The sequence below is a fragment of the Bombyx mandarina genome, chromosome 18 (assembly GCF_030267445.1).
Source record: "Bombyx mandarina strain Sakado chromosome 18, ASM3026744v2".
In the NCBI taxonomy this organism is placed as follows: Eukaryota; Metazoa; Arthropoda; class Insecta; order Lepidoptera; family Bombycidae; genus Bombyx; species Bombyx mandarina.
In genome coordinates this window covers 3200828-3217715 of record NC_143224.1, presented here as the reverse complement: position 1 = coordinate 3217715, position 16888 = coordinate 3200828, and the positions used below count along the sequence as shown (strand labels likewise).

The following is a 16888-nucleotide window of genomic DNA, read 5'->3' as shown; positions in this document are numbered from 1 at the left end:
GGTGGTAGGACCTCTTGTGAGTCCGCACGGGTAAGTACCACCGCCCCGTCTATTTCTGCCGTGAAGCAGTAATGCGTTTCGGTTTGAAGGGTGGGGCAGCCATTGTGACTATACTGAGACCTTAGAACTATATCTCAAGGTGTGTGGCGCATTTACGTTGTAGATGTGTATGGGCTCCAGTAACCACTTAACACCAGGTGGGCTATGAGATCGATCGTCCACACATCTAAGCAACAAAAAAAAACCATCGACCTTAACATTGACGTATCTATGGTCCTGATAACATCTTTCCACCGGGTGAACAGTGAGCTAATTTGCCCATCAACGCAATAAAACAAATACATTCTTAGCTTTATTCTTATATTATATTCTTATTGTTAGCATTTTTTCACTGGTAGTAGGACCTCTTATGAGTCCGCACGGGTAGGTACCACCACCCTGACTACTTCTGCCGTGAAGCAGCCATGCGTTTCGGCTTTAAGGGTGGGGTAGGCGTTGTAACTATACTGAGACCTTAGTACTATATCTCAAGGTGGATGGTGGATTTACGTTGTAGACGTCTATGAGTACAAAAGAAAACAAAAACTGGTAGTTGGTAAACGAGTTAAGTTATTGAGTACTAAAATATACATAAGATATATTACTACCAAAGCGTTCTAGAAAGTCAAAAAAAAAATACAATCCCGATCCATTCGCATAAAACGAATCGTCTATAAAGAAATCAATCTATCATCAATACAAATCGCTCCAATCAAACGCTAATTAATGTAATATACAACAAGTTACGTGTTACAATCGGAAGTATGTAACAGCCGGATCCAAGTAGTCGGAGAACGATTACGTCACCTCTAACGAGAGCCGACCTCAATTATCTTATAAATTGTATAATGTGAAATGAGCCGACTCTTTACATTACCGATACCGATATCATCTGTTAAATGCTACACACCTCGAAACAGTCTAATTGTTCTCAATGCTATACTTGTAAATCAAATAGGTATTCCAAGAAATAGCAATTAAGATTTTTTTAATGATAATTTGATGTCGCACGCAAATTGCGCAAGTCCTATCTAATGATATATAATTCAACGTCAACTAAACATCAGGATTCAGAGCGAAGCGAATTCTGAATTTCTTTCATGTAAAAAAAAAACTTTCCTTCAAATTCATGTTTCCCTTCAGACAATCCTGGAAAGAGTATTCAATGGTAATAAGCGTTGTATTTTAGCATTGCCGATGTCTATGAACGGCATAATCCACTTTTCATCAGATGGGCCGCGTGCTCATCTACTTATCAAGACAATAAAAACGAGTCAAGACAACGCCTAGAAAAATAATACTAAGCATTTAGTATTTAAATGAATGTAAATTTTGAAACGTGTTTGTTAATATAATATTTAAATAATGTTACTAAGAAACTTGGGGCAACTCGTGAGCGTGTCTAACAATAACGACAGATACAAACTCAAAGTCGTGGCAATTATTGTTTTTACGATGAAAATGAAGGGAAAAGAGTTTTGTTTTACTTAATGCTCCTCTTAATTTTTCTTGATATGAAAATTTTATCGATGTGATAAGGTAACAAAACGTCTATTTTATACATATTTACGGAATGTTTTATCGATGGAATGTAATCTATCATTTTATGTACATATAACAGAGCAAAATCTTTTTCATCACATAAAATTATAAAAAATATAAAATTATAAAATTCTTATCCGTTAATCTTAAATCTTCCGTAATAGCAGCAGCTGTTATGTGAAGTTACTTATTTCAAGCATTACCACTCTGCTTATTTCACAGGGGAATCGTACGTTCCATCAAGAGTAGAAAAGCCGTTATTACAATTTAATTGAGACTATATTGCCTCGCCCAAACAATACGATAAGATGTCTATGGTCTTGGATAGCCTCTGAATACCTGGATGACATAGTGATCTCATCTGCCAAAAAACTACGTCAACCTACAGACTGATCAATCACTTCAATCAATCTTTAACAAACGTGAATATATTGAAATATATCTATCTCATATATTGTTTTGTCATATATTGACCTTGAAAAAGTCATTAAGGGCCTAATTAAGTTTTGATTACGCTGCATTAACATTCTAATATCCATAAGTGAAGAAAAACAATAGCTTCTGTTTTCTTTTTCAATAAAAAAACTCATATCAAACAAAAACGAACGACTGACAAACCTTTTAAATAGTAATAAAATAATTAAACGATAACTTAAAAACAATAGTCTCCACAACTACTGAATTTTAATTTGAAAACAATTAATAATCAAAATTGTACAGATTTGATGGATGTGTAAGCAACAACAAAAAGTATCAGGGGTGAGCAACCTTTTTGATCAATGGGCCAATTTAAATTTATTTTTTTATGGTAGGCCGCACGTCATATTACTCATATTAATATTTTACGAAACTTAATAAATACTAGAATAAAAATATATAAAAAAAAGCAAAGATTTTATATACACAATTTAATGCAAGATAAAAACAAATAACAAAAGAACAGAAAAATGAATTGATGGGAGAAAGTCGATAAAATAAATTCAATTTTAGAAATGTTTGGCCCGCGGGCCGCTTTTTGTTCATCCTTGCTTTATATCAGCGGTCGGGGAGCCGGGGTAAATTACCCCAAATGGGGTAAAATGAATTTTGGGAAATGAATGAAAAAATGAAACCTCTTCGTAGATTTGCCACTCTAGGGTCCAATTCATATACAGAGTCGGAACTCTGAAAGGGTAGGAAGGCCGAATCATCCCAATGAACGATAGACCGACGCGGCGATCGACGAGACGGTTTCAACTCTCTTTAGTGTTATAGCTTCGATAAATACAGTCGTAAAACTTGCTATAAAACGATATTTAAACACTTATCGTGCTTCGATTCGATCAGCAAAAACGAAATGTTTAGGGCTGTAGGTTTCATAAATGACTGTGTAACACCTGTGCTCCGCGTTAAATAAAAAATGTACTTCTAATATATATGGAGTATACTATATCATTATGATATAGAATACTCCAGAATTAATTAACAATATAAGACTTAATTGCGTTTTCTGTAATTTAATAAAAAAACAACAATTAAAGAACTTAATCTCTTTTAAAATTAATATTTTACTATGCAAAACTGACTTTTTTACTGGTGGTAGGACCTCTTGTGAGTCCGCGCGGGTGGGTACCACCAACCCGCCTATTTCCGCCGTGAAGCAGTAATGCGTTTCGGTTTGAAGGGTGGGGGAGCCGTCGTAACTATACTTGAGACTTTAGAACTTATATCTCAAGATGGGTGGCGCATTTATGTCGTAGATGTCTATGGGTTCCAGTAACTACTTAACACCAGGTGGGCTTTGAGCTCGTACTCTCATCTAAGCAATAAAAAAAAAACTGAAATCCTTACTTCACTGAATGACAGACGACAGGTTAGTGAATCCGTCTAAGAAAAATCTTTTTTTTTTAAATAAAAGAGTTTTAAAGGTTATAAATGATAAAGGTTTTTCTTAACATTATATTAAGATACAGTTTCTTGTTTTCGCGATAAAATTTAACGTCCTCTATAAATTAATAACTGTTTATTTAAAAAAAAAAACATGTTGATCAGTTGCTTCGTGGTAGAAACCTTATTATTTATTCGTAGGTAGAAACAAACAAATGCATTATCACATTTATGACATTATCATTATGTTAGAATTAGGATTTCACTAAATGTAAATGATATGGTTGGATGCGACTTGTCTCTGACATTGCCGTTGTTCATGGAAATTGGTGATTTATTGATATCAATACTAGAACGATAGATAGACCGCTTCTGTATTATAACTTTTTTAAACAGCAAAGCGACATTAAAAACGCAAGACGTAGGAACCCTGCTAAAGCATTGACCAACTTTCCCAAAAATTTCACAGTCGCGTTCAATTTATATAAAAAAACTACCAATTACACACGCTATAAAACCCAAGTCTTTATGTGCGGAGTTTAAAAGCGTATGTCAATAACAAAATACGAATTCAAAGCTATTAGACATTTGACACATCACACCCAATTATTTGTACCGTGAAGATGGATATAGTTGTTCTCCAAATTAATTCTAGACAGCTGTTTTAAGCCAAGGACAAGACTATGCTCAATCTCAGAAGAACGTTACATGCCAATTCAAAAAAATTAAAAATTTAGAAATCTGCAAACTCTGTAGTTTTAAAGCGTATTGTGAACCCGCACGGGAAATGCTCACTGTCCTACCTATTTCAGCCACGAAACATTGAAGTCTCCAATTAGAAGTCAAACTTTAAACTTCAATCTCATGTTTCAATATATTCACGTTGTATAAGCCCGGTAGCCGCTTAACATTAAGTAGGCCGTGAGCTCGTGTCCTTCTTAGTCTATAACGGAAATTAAAAACACATTTCTAAACTACTATTAACAATGAATGAAAAAACGTTAATCTCGATAGTCATACGAAAGCTATTTATTTTGTTTCGGGGTCATAGTTCAAGTTTTCGATTTGCGAATAGAGATTTGCAGTTTTATGGTTTCACTCGTGCTCATCCGTTTCGCTTTCACAACAAATCGAATAAAGGTTACTTGTTTTTGATGATAGTTACATGCCTAATTACCAGTATTAGCGCACGTTGCGATACTGGATTGCGAGCCCAGAGATTACGGACAAACAAAAACAGAACTATTTTGTTTTTATAATTTACCAGATTTTTAGCACAAAAATTAGCCTCTAATTTTTAGCAATTAAACGTGAAAATTTAACACATCGTATATACGAAAGAAAGCCTAGAATTAACCGATAAACCGATTTAAATAAAAATTAAACAAAAATTAACAATAAAAGCTCACTCATTCTATTATTTTTCGTGGTGATAGTGTTAGACCTTTTTTAAAACAAGTGCACGACTCCAAATAATCTAAGATTTAACAAAAAAAAAACTACACCTACCTTTTATAAATAAACGGGTACAATTAAAACCGAAAAACGATTTGAAATAACCGACTGTTTCCTAACAGCGCACAAGTTAATTTTATAAAAACACAGCCCGACCTCTGTGTCAATTGTTTGTTGACCTCCACAGCTAAGGGTCATCATACTTGTCAATCGAATATTTAATTGAATTATCATCCGTGATATTTTAAGAGCCAATCGATCAAGTCGAACCTTTCCGATAGAAGTGATGGAAAAATTGGCAGTTCCTTAGCTGTGTCCCTGAATATTTCGTAAGATTTGACTGTCCATGCCACGCAAAACCGACGGCAAATCTAGCGGCGTCGCCCAATCTGTCTATATAAATGGGTCAGACCAGTGTCAACAGTTACAAACATGTAATTTATTTATTCGATTTTACAGATTTATTTATAGGCCAAAAAAAAATTGGAATGGTAAGTGATCAATGGAATTTTAAATGCGGTGTCTACGGGCTGCCGTCACAGTTAAACGTCAAGTGAACACGTGCGTTATTTAAGTTATCCTCCGTCGTGTTCCTCATTGCTGAGGATCGTGACCTTTACGGAATACATAGTTTTGAAGTGAAAACTTCTTTAGAATCGTTGTGATTTCAAACCGGATGCAACGGAAAAAACGACAGGTAAGAGACACAAATACAAAACTGTGTAGGATGAAGCCAGCAAAGAATGAGACAGAAATATACATACTATTTAATACAGCGCCATCTGTAAGATTTTTTAATACTAACGTGTGTATGAAAGCTCTTGTAGTGAATTTTAATTTAGGATTATACGTGAAATTAAAATATCAATTCACAGAGGGCGCTACCTTACAATTATTTACTTATGACAAAATTTTACATATACTTAAGACGTTTAGGATAATTGTATTTTAATTTTGGAAGGTTTCACTTCTACCACGTGTGAATTGCACACATTTTGTTTTTTTTTGCTTACATGGTTGGACGAGCTCGCAGCCCACCTGGTGTTAAGTGGTTACTGGAGCCCATAGACATCTACAACGTAAATGCGCCACCCATCTTGAGATATAAGTTCTAAGATCTCAGTATAGTTACAACGGCTGCCCCACCCTTCAAACCGAAACGCATTACTGCTTCACGGCAGAAATAGGCAGGGTGGTGGTACCTACCCGCGCAGACACACAAGAGGTCCTACCACCAGTTGTAAAGGTTTTCTTGGGAAAAATTGCTAGTGGTGGGTTCCCGCGTCCTTCCACAGGTTATTTAAGTTAAAAAATACATATCGAAGGGCGAAAGCCTGTTTGGTTTAAGCGACATTTCTCTAAATACACAACATTTTTCTTTGTAATTAAAGATCCGTTTTATTTAGTATCAGTATCAACAATTCGATGTTTTTAATTGAACTTCAATTATGTTGACTCTATTCAAATAGCTGAAGAAGTTTATTTGTTATTATATTTTTTCCAAATTTGAAACTTTAAATGGCTCTCCTGTAAAGTTGTTGCAGTATAAAGTTGTCTAAAAATGTCGCTTAATCCAAATAGTCTTTCACCCCTCGATATATTCGATAAGCCGCAGATTTTCCCTAAAACGATGTTACATCATGAACCGCAACAAAAAAATAATCTGCATGCCACCTGCACGATGTCGATGCATATACAAACCTTGGCGGATTGTTACATAAAACTATCCGTTCTATACAACAAAACTATTATATTCATCGAAGATGTGCAATACATATGAACGGGCAAGGAAAAACCAGTTTCAGAAAATACACAATTTTTTACAAGATTTTTAGACGACATGCGCTTTAATGGCACTGCCATGAACAACCCCCATGATGTAGGCAGCAGCTTGGCTCTGCCCCTGGCATTACTGAAATCCATGGGCGAAGGTAACCACTTAACATCAGGTGGGCCGTATGCTCGTCTGCCTACACGGGCCATCAAAAAAAAATACCCATCACGTCAATCACCTTTAGAATAGTTGAAAACTAATATTAACTTAGTATCGTAAATTTTAAAATTTAATCGGGATACCATTTAATTTCATACGCGGTACATTAATGATAAATCCCTTGAGGGAGACCTACCAGAAACCTTCCCTGAAGGGAACTAAACAGAAGTGCAAAAATTCAACTCAATATAACAACGAGCCAATCTAAATAGCATATGAACCAAAAAACAAATAATTTATATTATATTAATTATATTAATGTTTATATATTAAAAAGAATCCACAATACAACTCAATTAATAAACAATTCGTAAATTACAAAGCACACACAGTGTATTTCAAAAGCAACAATTTAGTTTCAAAACGACGTACCTACTTCGCGTGTTAATTACAGTCAACAAAAAACCCTAATTAATGTCCATACGGACTTGTATCACGGAATGTTGCGTACAACTGTCGTCGCCTGTCTCGTTTCGGAAACGATTTTGATGAAACAACAAAACGCGTTGTTACAGTGTTCAGTGGCCATGTTTTAAGTTTTTTTTTTCTTTCAATATCGCACACTAGGTACATACTTACTGAAAGTATGTTGTGTGATTAAAATATTTCATCGAATATTTTCATAGAATAAAACTTGATGCAAAATTTGAAAAATGCAAATGCTAAATTGAAAGATGCATGCGACTAGGAGATGTATGAAAATGGTAGTGCAAGATAGAGGGGGAAGAGGTCGACCGAAGAAGACATCTATGGAGTGTGTGAATATGAAGAAAAGAGGAATGAGTGTTGAGGTGACGGCAGATAGAGGAGAAAAAAAAGAAATATTAGATGTGCCGACCCCATATAGTCCCCACTATATTAAGGTAAGGAGAAGATGAGGTAGGGTAAAGGTAAGGAGACAAGGAAGAAGAAATGTTTCATCGAAGTATAATAACTGTATATTGTATTATTTTCGTAATTTTAATCAAAACAATACTTTCTTTACCAAATTCTTAGGTGTCGAATGCTGTCACATTCAGTAGTCGGTGAGATTTTTTTACACACAATAGATATCAACAGTACCTTGGAGCCTTGAAGTGGCAGTTCATTTGGTTTGTTTATATTCCTTATAATAATTCGTCCCGTCTCATATGTACATATGTATTTTAAAACTAGATAGTGGGTAGCACACGTATAATTGTAATAAAAATCACCATAAGCTCTCAGAAAACTGTGACTAGTAATAGTAATCCACATCTTAACAGAAAGCTTTGATATTTTCGACCACAATATTGTTACAGTTCGTTCAATCCAAATAATAGTTCAAACTACGTATTACATTATAACCTGCCAAACACTTAAGACATTACAAATTATATAACTTTAACAATTATTACTCGTAAAATTTCGAAGGTTAATGTCCAAATTAAGTAAGTATCTACAAACGGAATTGTTACAAAATCCGAACACACATTATTATCATATTACAATCGATGCATTGAAAAGACCTTGATGCTACTTTACAATTTTAATGCAACTAACAGATGTAGAAATTAAAATGTTTCGTAATTTATTGAGGTCGTGTTTACCTCATGTTCAGCGGAGCGCATTGTGAGCAAAATTAATTATTGTATTAATTTTGTAATAGTATGTTGATGAGTTAACAAAGTTTTGGATCTATTTTATTATAAACTAATCCATATTGTTGATTTTCAATGAATAGGATTTACGATTTTGATGATGATTGAATGAATTATAAATGCCAATTAGTGTGCAAACCAATCAAGCTATTTGAAAGGTAAGACAAACGTCATGGCATAAATCCACACATCTTCTTCTTTTTCTCCACCTTATCCCACTATGTGGGGTCGGCACAGCTAATTTTTCTCTTCCATTCTCTTCTATCAGCCGTCATCTCAACACTCACTCCTCTCTCTCTCATATCGTCATTCACACACTCCATCCATGTCTTCTTCGGTCGACCACATAAATCCACACATAGTAAATACAATATACCAGAGATATAGTAATCCAATACAGGTCTGCCAGCAAACCTTCAACACTCTGAAGGATATGAAGTCGGTATATTTACGCAAAAGAAAAGAATTAGTACGTAGATTATTTACACCGCATTTCTACCATAAACGCAACTGAATTCTGAAACCTCAAAAAATACAATACCGATTACACTTCGTGATATCACTTCGTTTTGTCACGAATCCAAAAAAAAGGCACGCTTCCTCTTTTCTAGTTCTCGACCAGATAGAAAAAAAATCAAAAAAAAATCTATGCAGCAACATAAAAAAAGGGTGCGTGTACTTATGTACGCGCGTAAGAAGTTATACTTTATTTTTATTAAATTTGTTTCTTTTTTTTTATAAAATTTTAATCAATTTGAAAAAAAATCGATTAAACAACATCTTCAAACACGCATATTGGACATCCCTTTTCTTGACATCGTATAAATTTGGTAATTCTCGATACGGTTCGGAAAGTTCACCTGCGGCTATATTCATTCTGTTAATTTTATGTCACGGTACGCGCGCATCGTAAAGTTTCACTCTCATCAATTTTTCATAACGGGTCTAAAGAAGTATAAATTCAAAAATTGAACAAAAGCCTTTTTGAAGAACAATACAATGCATCCATGTGAAAATGTGCTCAATTAAAATTTTATACGTTACTTCGGCTTTTATTGACCGTTAACGATCGTGGAAATTCTTTAATTCATGTTTACAAGGAAACAAGTGAAAACTGCTCAATGTACGACGCACCGGAACGCTATAGAATGCACGCAATGAGACGCGAATGGCGCCCGCACGTCACTCCGCGCTCGATCGCATCGACACGCCAACTACCCGCGCATTGCATGCACATCACACCGCTAACTTACAGTTTTGAAGTCATCGTGGCCTGCGGGATAAGACACCGGGTTCATTCGTATCGAGCGATACAACTGTGCCGGTATTCTAATCCCGCAGGCGGGTACCAATTTTTCTAATGAAATACGTACTAAACAATTATTCATGATTGACTTCCACGCTGAAGGAATAACATCGTGTAATAAAAATCAAACCTGCAAAATTATAATTTGCGTAACTGCTGGTGGTAGAACGCCTCTTGAGTCCGCACGGGTAGGTACCACCACCCTGCCTATTTCTGTTGTGAAGCAGTAATGCGCTTTGGTTTAAAGGGACCGCTGTTGTACTGCAAAAACTGAGACTTAGAACTTATGTCTCGGGGAGGGCGTTGGAATTGTTGATGGTACGTCTAAGGCCGGTTACAGTGCTCCACCGACCGTCTGCGCGTACGTCAGTCGCGCTTGTCGTTTATATGAAAATTCATAAATCATTACAGTGCTGGACTGACCGTACGCACGCGCATATTGCTACATTGCGTACGAGGACCGTCGGTCTAGCGCGTCCGCATGCGTGCCATCGGTCGACCGACGCGCTATGAAAACAAATTAACGCGTTCTGTGCTGCACCGATGGGTGGACCGACCATACGGATGTGTGTATCATCATCAAAAAAAGCGATTTCGTATTGAACGTGGGCAAATATATCGATACCGAGCGCCTAATTACCGAAGTTCGTCTTCGTGAACCGCTCTGGGACAAAGGCCACGTGTTATATAAAGATGCCAAGTTAAAGGCCTGGCAAGAAGTATGTGCTGATAATTCATCAAAACTTGATCGTCATTCTGAAATAATTAAAAAAACTTGAACGTTCTTTAAACGTTTTCGAAAATAATAAGCAGCAATTAAACTATTTGCAAACGCTTCCCTTTTGCGTACCGACTATACCAATCCGGTCAGATTGTTGGTCAGGAGAGCACTGAATGAAGCAACCTGACGATCGGTTAATGCGTACCGTCAGGACGGAACGTACGCACAGACGGTCGGTGGAGCACTGTAACCGGCCTAAGGGTTCCGATGACCACTTAACATCAGGTGGACCTAGAGCTCGTCCACCAATCTTAGCAATAACAAAATAAGTCAAATTAATGAGCGATACTTGGAAGTATTAAAAGAGATTGTGAATTTTGTCATATTTACCCTGACGCTGTCATTCCATTACTCCAAAACAATAAACTAAACTTCATATCTATGTTATATCACGTTTTGATACGATATGGCGTCAGTTTGTTTCCGGTAATCATTTAACCACGTAATCCGGAATCAATTTATTTCGTTTAAGATGATTTAATGGCTTAAGAAAAAAAATATTTTACATCCATTAAGTAGTGACATTATTATTTTTAAATAAACTAATCCACGTTTTCCGGGCCGGCGCGTATTTATACCACAGAGGTTAAAAAACAAATTTGCGGCTTTTAAACAAAAAACTGACTCGATCAGTACTTTACAACACACACATTATACCTATAGGATTATGCGTAAAGTGTACCACTGGAATGACAATAAAGTTATCCTTTGTGGGAGCACACATGATTAGAACAAACCGCAAAGGTCGCGTATGACATTGAACGGTAGCCGAACAAATGTGCATCTCTAGATCTACATCATCGATCATACGCTTATATTCATCATACAAACAGCACTATATAAACACGCACTCATTAGCTTGATAGGTACGTTTTTTTAGTATGTAACAGAAACTTTAAATGACATTTTCGTTGACTTGCAGACGTTCGGGTTAACTAGAAAATCACAAAAACGTCAAGGACCGATATGCTCATACAACAACTCTATTTTTTTTTATTGCTTAGATGTGTGGACGAGCTCACAGCCCACCTGGTGTTAAGTGGTCACTGAAGCCCATAGACACCTTGAGATATACGTTCTAAGGTCTCAAGTATAGTTACAACTGCTTCACGGCAGAAATAGGTGGGGCGGTGGTACCTACCCGTGCAGACCACGGTGCGGACTCACAGGAGGTCCTCCTACCACCAGTAAATATAATATAATTATAATATAATATCGTTCTAACGTCAAAGGTCGGAGATAAAAATTAAATGTTAGCTCGGTTTGGTATTTAAGCTTTTTTTTAAACTTCATACATTCTTATTGTAAGAAACGAAAAGAGAAGCAATGTTTATCCTATTTCTAGTACAAGGGTATTTATTATTTTAAGTCTTAGATTACGCCGGCGCGGCGCCCATAGACGTGCACGCGACCGACGAAGCCGTCCCAATTGCAATTAACAATACAAATACGACGCTCGCCTGTAGACGGATAAACGGTAACAAAAACCAGTAACAAAATCAAAAAAAGTCAATCATGCCATTCAATAGCTTTAATTTCAATAGTTTTTCCTTTTTCTTTATGTAATTTTTAGTATTTTTATATAATATTATCTTGTCAAGTAAGTCACACGATTTTGTCACATTTACCCCGACGCTATCATTCCATTATTCCAAAACAATGAATTAAATCATACCTTTTATTTTAGGTGTATTTAATTTTCTACTAAACACAATTTATTTCATTAAGCTAGCATTCTTAATTGCCGAGATTTATAGATTTTTTTAAGTGACCCGGATTCATTACTCTCGAGTGTATTTTCGCGAAATTCGAAGTGGTCAAATAAAATATTTTCTTCTCTTTCTGCTCTTACGGTTTTGACCTACAGTTTTTTATTGTTATTATTTTATTTCAGGTGTTTCCGAATACTTTACACTTCTCGTGGTCACAGGCGACTATGGCGTTTTTCGTCGACATTTGAATATAGTGATAACTACCACGGTATACACGGTGCTATAGATCACAAATAAAATGACTGCTGAAAGGTTCAATATGCTACTGGTGGTAGGACCTCTTGTGAGTCCGCGCGGCTAGGTACCACCGCCCTTAGAACTTATATCTCAAGGCGAGTGGCGCATTTACGATGCTGATGTCTATGGGCTCCAGTAACCACTTAACACCAGGTGGGCTCGTCTATCCACATATGCAATAAAAAAAAAATTTAAAAAAATATGCAAATTTAACCAATAAAGTACCTTAGACGACCGTGAGTGACCACGAAAATTCAACTTTGTAACTAATTGATTTTTACACATTGATCATTCCTCTTCATCTTTAGAGTTGGTCGGTTGTACGTTATCCATTACAAAATCAGCCACACACACTCATACATAAACGTGTAAAACACTAATATTTATAACATTGTCAATTTTCGTGATCTCGGAAACTGTGGTGTTCAAAACTTCGGAAATAATCACATGAAAATAATAAACGCGAGATTAAAGCCTAAAAGCGGTTTTAAATATCTCTATACTTGCGAAAACTGAAGAAATATATATATTTTTTTGATAGCATATTACAGATTTCTGACACTATATACATATCACCTCTATAGATTGTACATTATAGCTACCGTGCTCTTGAGATGTTTAAGGAACTCATATACAAAGTTTACTTTTAGACTAACCAGTTTAAAATTAGAAAATAGACATAACTACCAAGTCACCTATTCAAACAATCCAATTGTCGTTTACCAATGAAAATATCAAAACAGTTTTAGGGGCCTACTTATAAATCATTACACGAAGTCAAAATTCAATTTAGAACGCCCAAAGCAATAAGCTAACAAACAGGTGAGCGTGATTTATTACCTGTGACCCGCCCTTTAAATATGTACATTGCATAAGCACTAGTATGTTTTTATAATTGATTTAATGTCGTACCTGCGGCCAATAATTTTCTATCCATATAGAACTAAATTTCTAGTAGTTGTATCGAGTATTCAACGCGGATAAGGATCCGCGATAATGTAAAATGGAATTTTATCTGCTAGAATAAGAACATTACAATTTATAACGGTAGGCAGCGGCGTGGCTCTGTCCCCGACATTAATGACGTCCATGGGCGACGGTAACCACTCACCATCAGGTGGGCCGTATATTCGTCTGCCTACAAGGGTAATAAAATAAAAACAATACAAAAAACAAAGTCCATTACTACGCGTGTTCTATTATAGGTGTCTCTTACGAAAACCAAATTATCTCTAATCACTAATAATAAGTATAACTAAAAAACAAAACAAAATAAACGCTATGAATTTTTTTTAAATAGTACCTCATTAACCTAAGTTTCTATAGAACTTGCGTCTCTGTAATCAAACGGCAATACAATTCACACACCATTTCTTAAAGTAAAGTACGTATGTACATGAGTTTTCGCAAGATATCTCTTATCAGTTGAACGTGTTGTGTCAAGGACGCCGACCTGTTTGTATTATAATTTTATCAAAAGTATATATTTAAACTACACAAATTTTCACTGAACTGAATGTACTCTTTTGACTCTTTAGCAGACAAATAAACCACCTAGTTTCCAGTGAATTCGGCAAATTTGAATAAATTTACGTACGCCTTATGTTACTGGCTCTCGTGACAGGCTTTAATTATAATCGTAATACCAATTGTGCCAAAATTAACAGCCCAAGGGATAACTCAAGGTGGGTGGCGGCATTTACGTTGTAGATGACTATGGACTCGGGTAACCACTTAACACCAGGTGGGCTGTGAGCTCGTCTACCTATCTACGCAATAATTTTTTTTTTATGAACTTGCCTATAATTCAAACTGAAATGTACCATATAAATGTTAATCTCACGAAACCTTCTATTGAACTGCGCCATCGTTAGCTCCTACAGACCCTGAATAAGATTAAAAACACAACAATAAAACAAACTAGCTACTTAATCATGGAAACATTTCAGAACCGTACACAGCCTTCGCGTTATCACGACTTCAATTGATAATACGTAATCAATCAACACAGATTTTAAATATGGCTCTCAATTCAATTACGTTGATTGGTAATGTTTATGTATCGGCTCAATAGATGTTTTTATTTATTTGATTGATGATTTGATCATCCAAAATCATATCAAACATTTAACGAACATCAACGATCACTCTTCTATGAATTTTAATGCAAAAATATTGATAAACAGTATTGTTTTATTTGTATTTAATTTAAATTAAAAAAAAAGTAATAACTAATTAACCTCGTTTGAATCAGGACGAGTTATAACTGCAACTTTTCTACAATATTACATAAATATAAAACATTTGTTTGCTGATTAATAAATGTTATGTTGTTTATACGTCACTCAATCTGGGGTTCCGGTAGATTAAAAACTACATATTATTAAGTAAACATACTAATAATATTAAGTAAGAGATAAAAACTGTATTAAAAATTATGTAAATTTACTGGAAATAAAAAGGCTTTATTATTATTATTATTATACGTCAACCAATAATTATAAGTATTAATTGATTGGTACAACTAAAGTGTAGATTTTAGTACAAAACTATTAACATGTGCACGAGTATACTATTGTTCAGCTCATTCAGCAGCCAGTGAGATAATAAGAGTGAGATCCCCTGACTCCAGAATGCATTGATTTTGTCATTGTGTTAAAACTCACAAGCACTATCGTAGCATTGTTTTATTATATTACATTAATCAAAACTTATACAATTTTATATTTCCAAACACCCATGCCTTTCTCCAGTACACACGATCAGTCAGGGCCTAATTAAGCCCAGATAATGAAGTCGGCAAAAAAAATCTGTTTCGCAATGCATTGTTCGTCGAAGGTCAGAGATAAGGTCATTGTCAGCAGCGAAGGAAAATGCGCATCGAGGTGTATTGACAGATAAAATAACAATGATTGAGGATGCATTTACGAATAATGTATTAATATAAAAATACATTGAATAAAGATGGCACGGTATAAGTACCAAACAATTAGGTTTTTTTTAATTGCTTAATTGGGTGGACGAGCTCACAGCCCACCTGGTGTTAAGTGGTTACTGGAGCCCATGGACATCTACAACGTAAATGCGCCACCCACCTTGAGATATAAGTTCTAAGATCTCAGTATAGTTACAACGGCTACTCTACCCTTCAGACCGAAACGCATTACTGCATCACGGCAGAAATAGGCAGGGCGGTGGTACCTAACCGCGCGGACTTACAAGAGGTCCTACCACCAGTAATTACACAAATTATAATTTTGCGGGTTTCATTTTTATTACACGAAGTTATTCCTTCACCGTGGAAGTCAATCTACAACTACAACGTAAATGCGCCACCCACCTTGAGATATAAGTTCTAAGGTCTCAGTACGGTTACAATGGCTGCCCCTCCTTCAAACCGAAGCGCATTACTGCTTCACGGCTGAAATAGGCGGGGTGATGGTAACTTTTTTTTATTTATTGCCTAGATGGGTGGACTCACAAGAGGTCCTACCATCAGTAAGAAACTATAACTAGGTATACTAAGTTAATCGTAATATGGTCGTTTTCAGAGCGGTCGACTTGTGGTCCCTCATGACCCTCGTTTTGTAGTGATATCAAATATCCTTGATTAACTTATTATTTGTTTGTTAACCGTAGGTGAGCCGTGAGCTCGTCTGTATCTGATGACCACGTATCAGTGGCGGCACTCACGCTGTAGCCTCCATGAGCTCCAGTTACCACTGAATGATAACGCTGTGCCGCGATGGACCGCGAACTCATTTGAAAATGTACAGAATAAAATTTAAAAAAATATATAACATAAGAACTTACCACATTGATCTTCCCGAGTATGTGATTGATCTGATCCTTGCTGCACATTTTGCTGTCTTGTTGTTATCAATTAACTATTCACTTTATCACATTTTACATCTATCACTCGATTTCAATCATCATTTTACAACCTAAAATTCAATTTAAAAACACCATTTCTTTTTGAGGCCCAAATAAAAAGTGACTTAGATATTTTCAAATCTATACCATATCGAATAAGTTCTAAATTTAGTTTTATATATGTATATGATTTTGATATGTAAAGAATACGAGGTGAAAGAAATATAGTAAGTACTAAAAAGTGTTTAAAGCTACACGACCAATAACTATCCGTAATTTTTCACAACCAAATAAATTTACGTAACCATGTCACAACGAGTAAATTTACAAGCGAAATTACAACCTATTGTAACACAATACAATTAACATATTCAATTAGGCCTGACATACCTGTACTGTTCACGA

The 16888-nt window shown here is 35.6% G+C and overlaps 1 protein-coding gene across 3 annotated transcripts in view; it reads right to left on the bottom strand.

The window, feature by feature from the left end:
* Nucleotides 1-16888, bottom strand: part of DAAM (disheveled-associated activator of morphogenesis-like protein) — an 88874-nt gene that overhangs the window by 55935 nt on the left and 16051 nt on the right. For 2 of the 3 annotated variants that reach the window (XM_028176077.2, XM_028176078.2), the window contains exon 2: nucleotides 16424-16554. The exons of the other annotated variant lie outside the window; for it this stretch is intronic. In XM_028176077.2, coding sequence (XP_028031878.2) covers nucleotides 16424-16471 — 48 coding nt within the window. In that variant the 5' untranslated portion in view covers nucleotides 16472-16554. The remainder of the gene's footprint in view (nucleotides 1-16423; nucleotides 16555-16888) is intronic. 3 annotated transcript variants of the gene reach the window in all.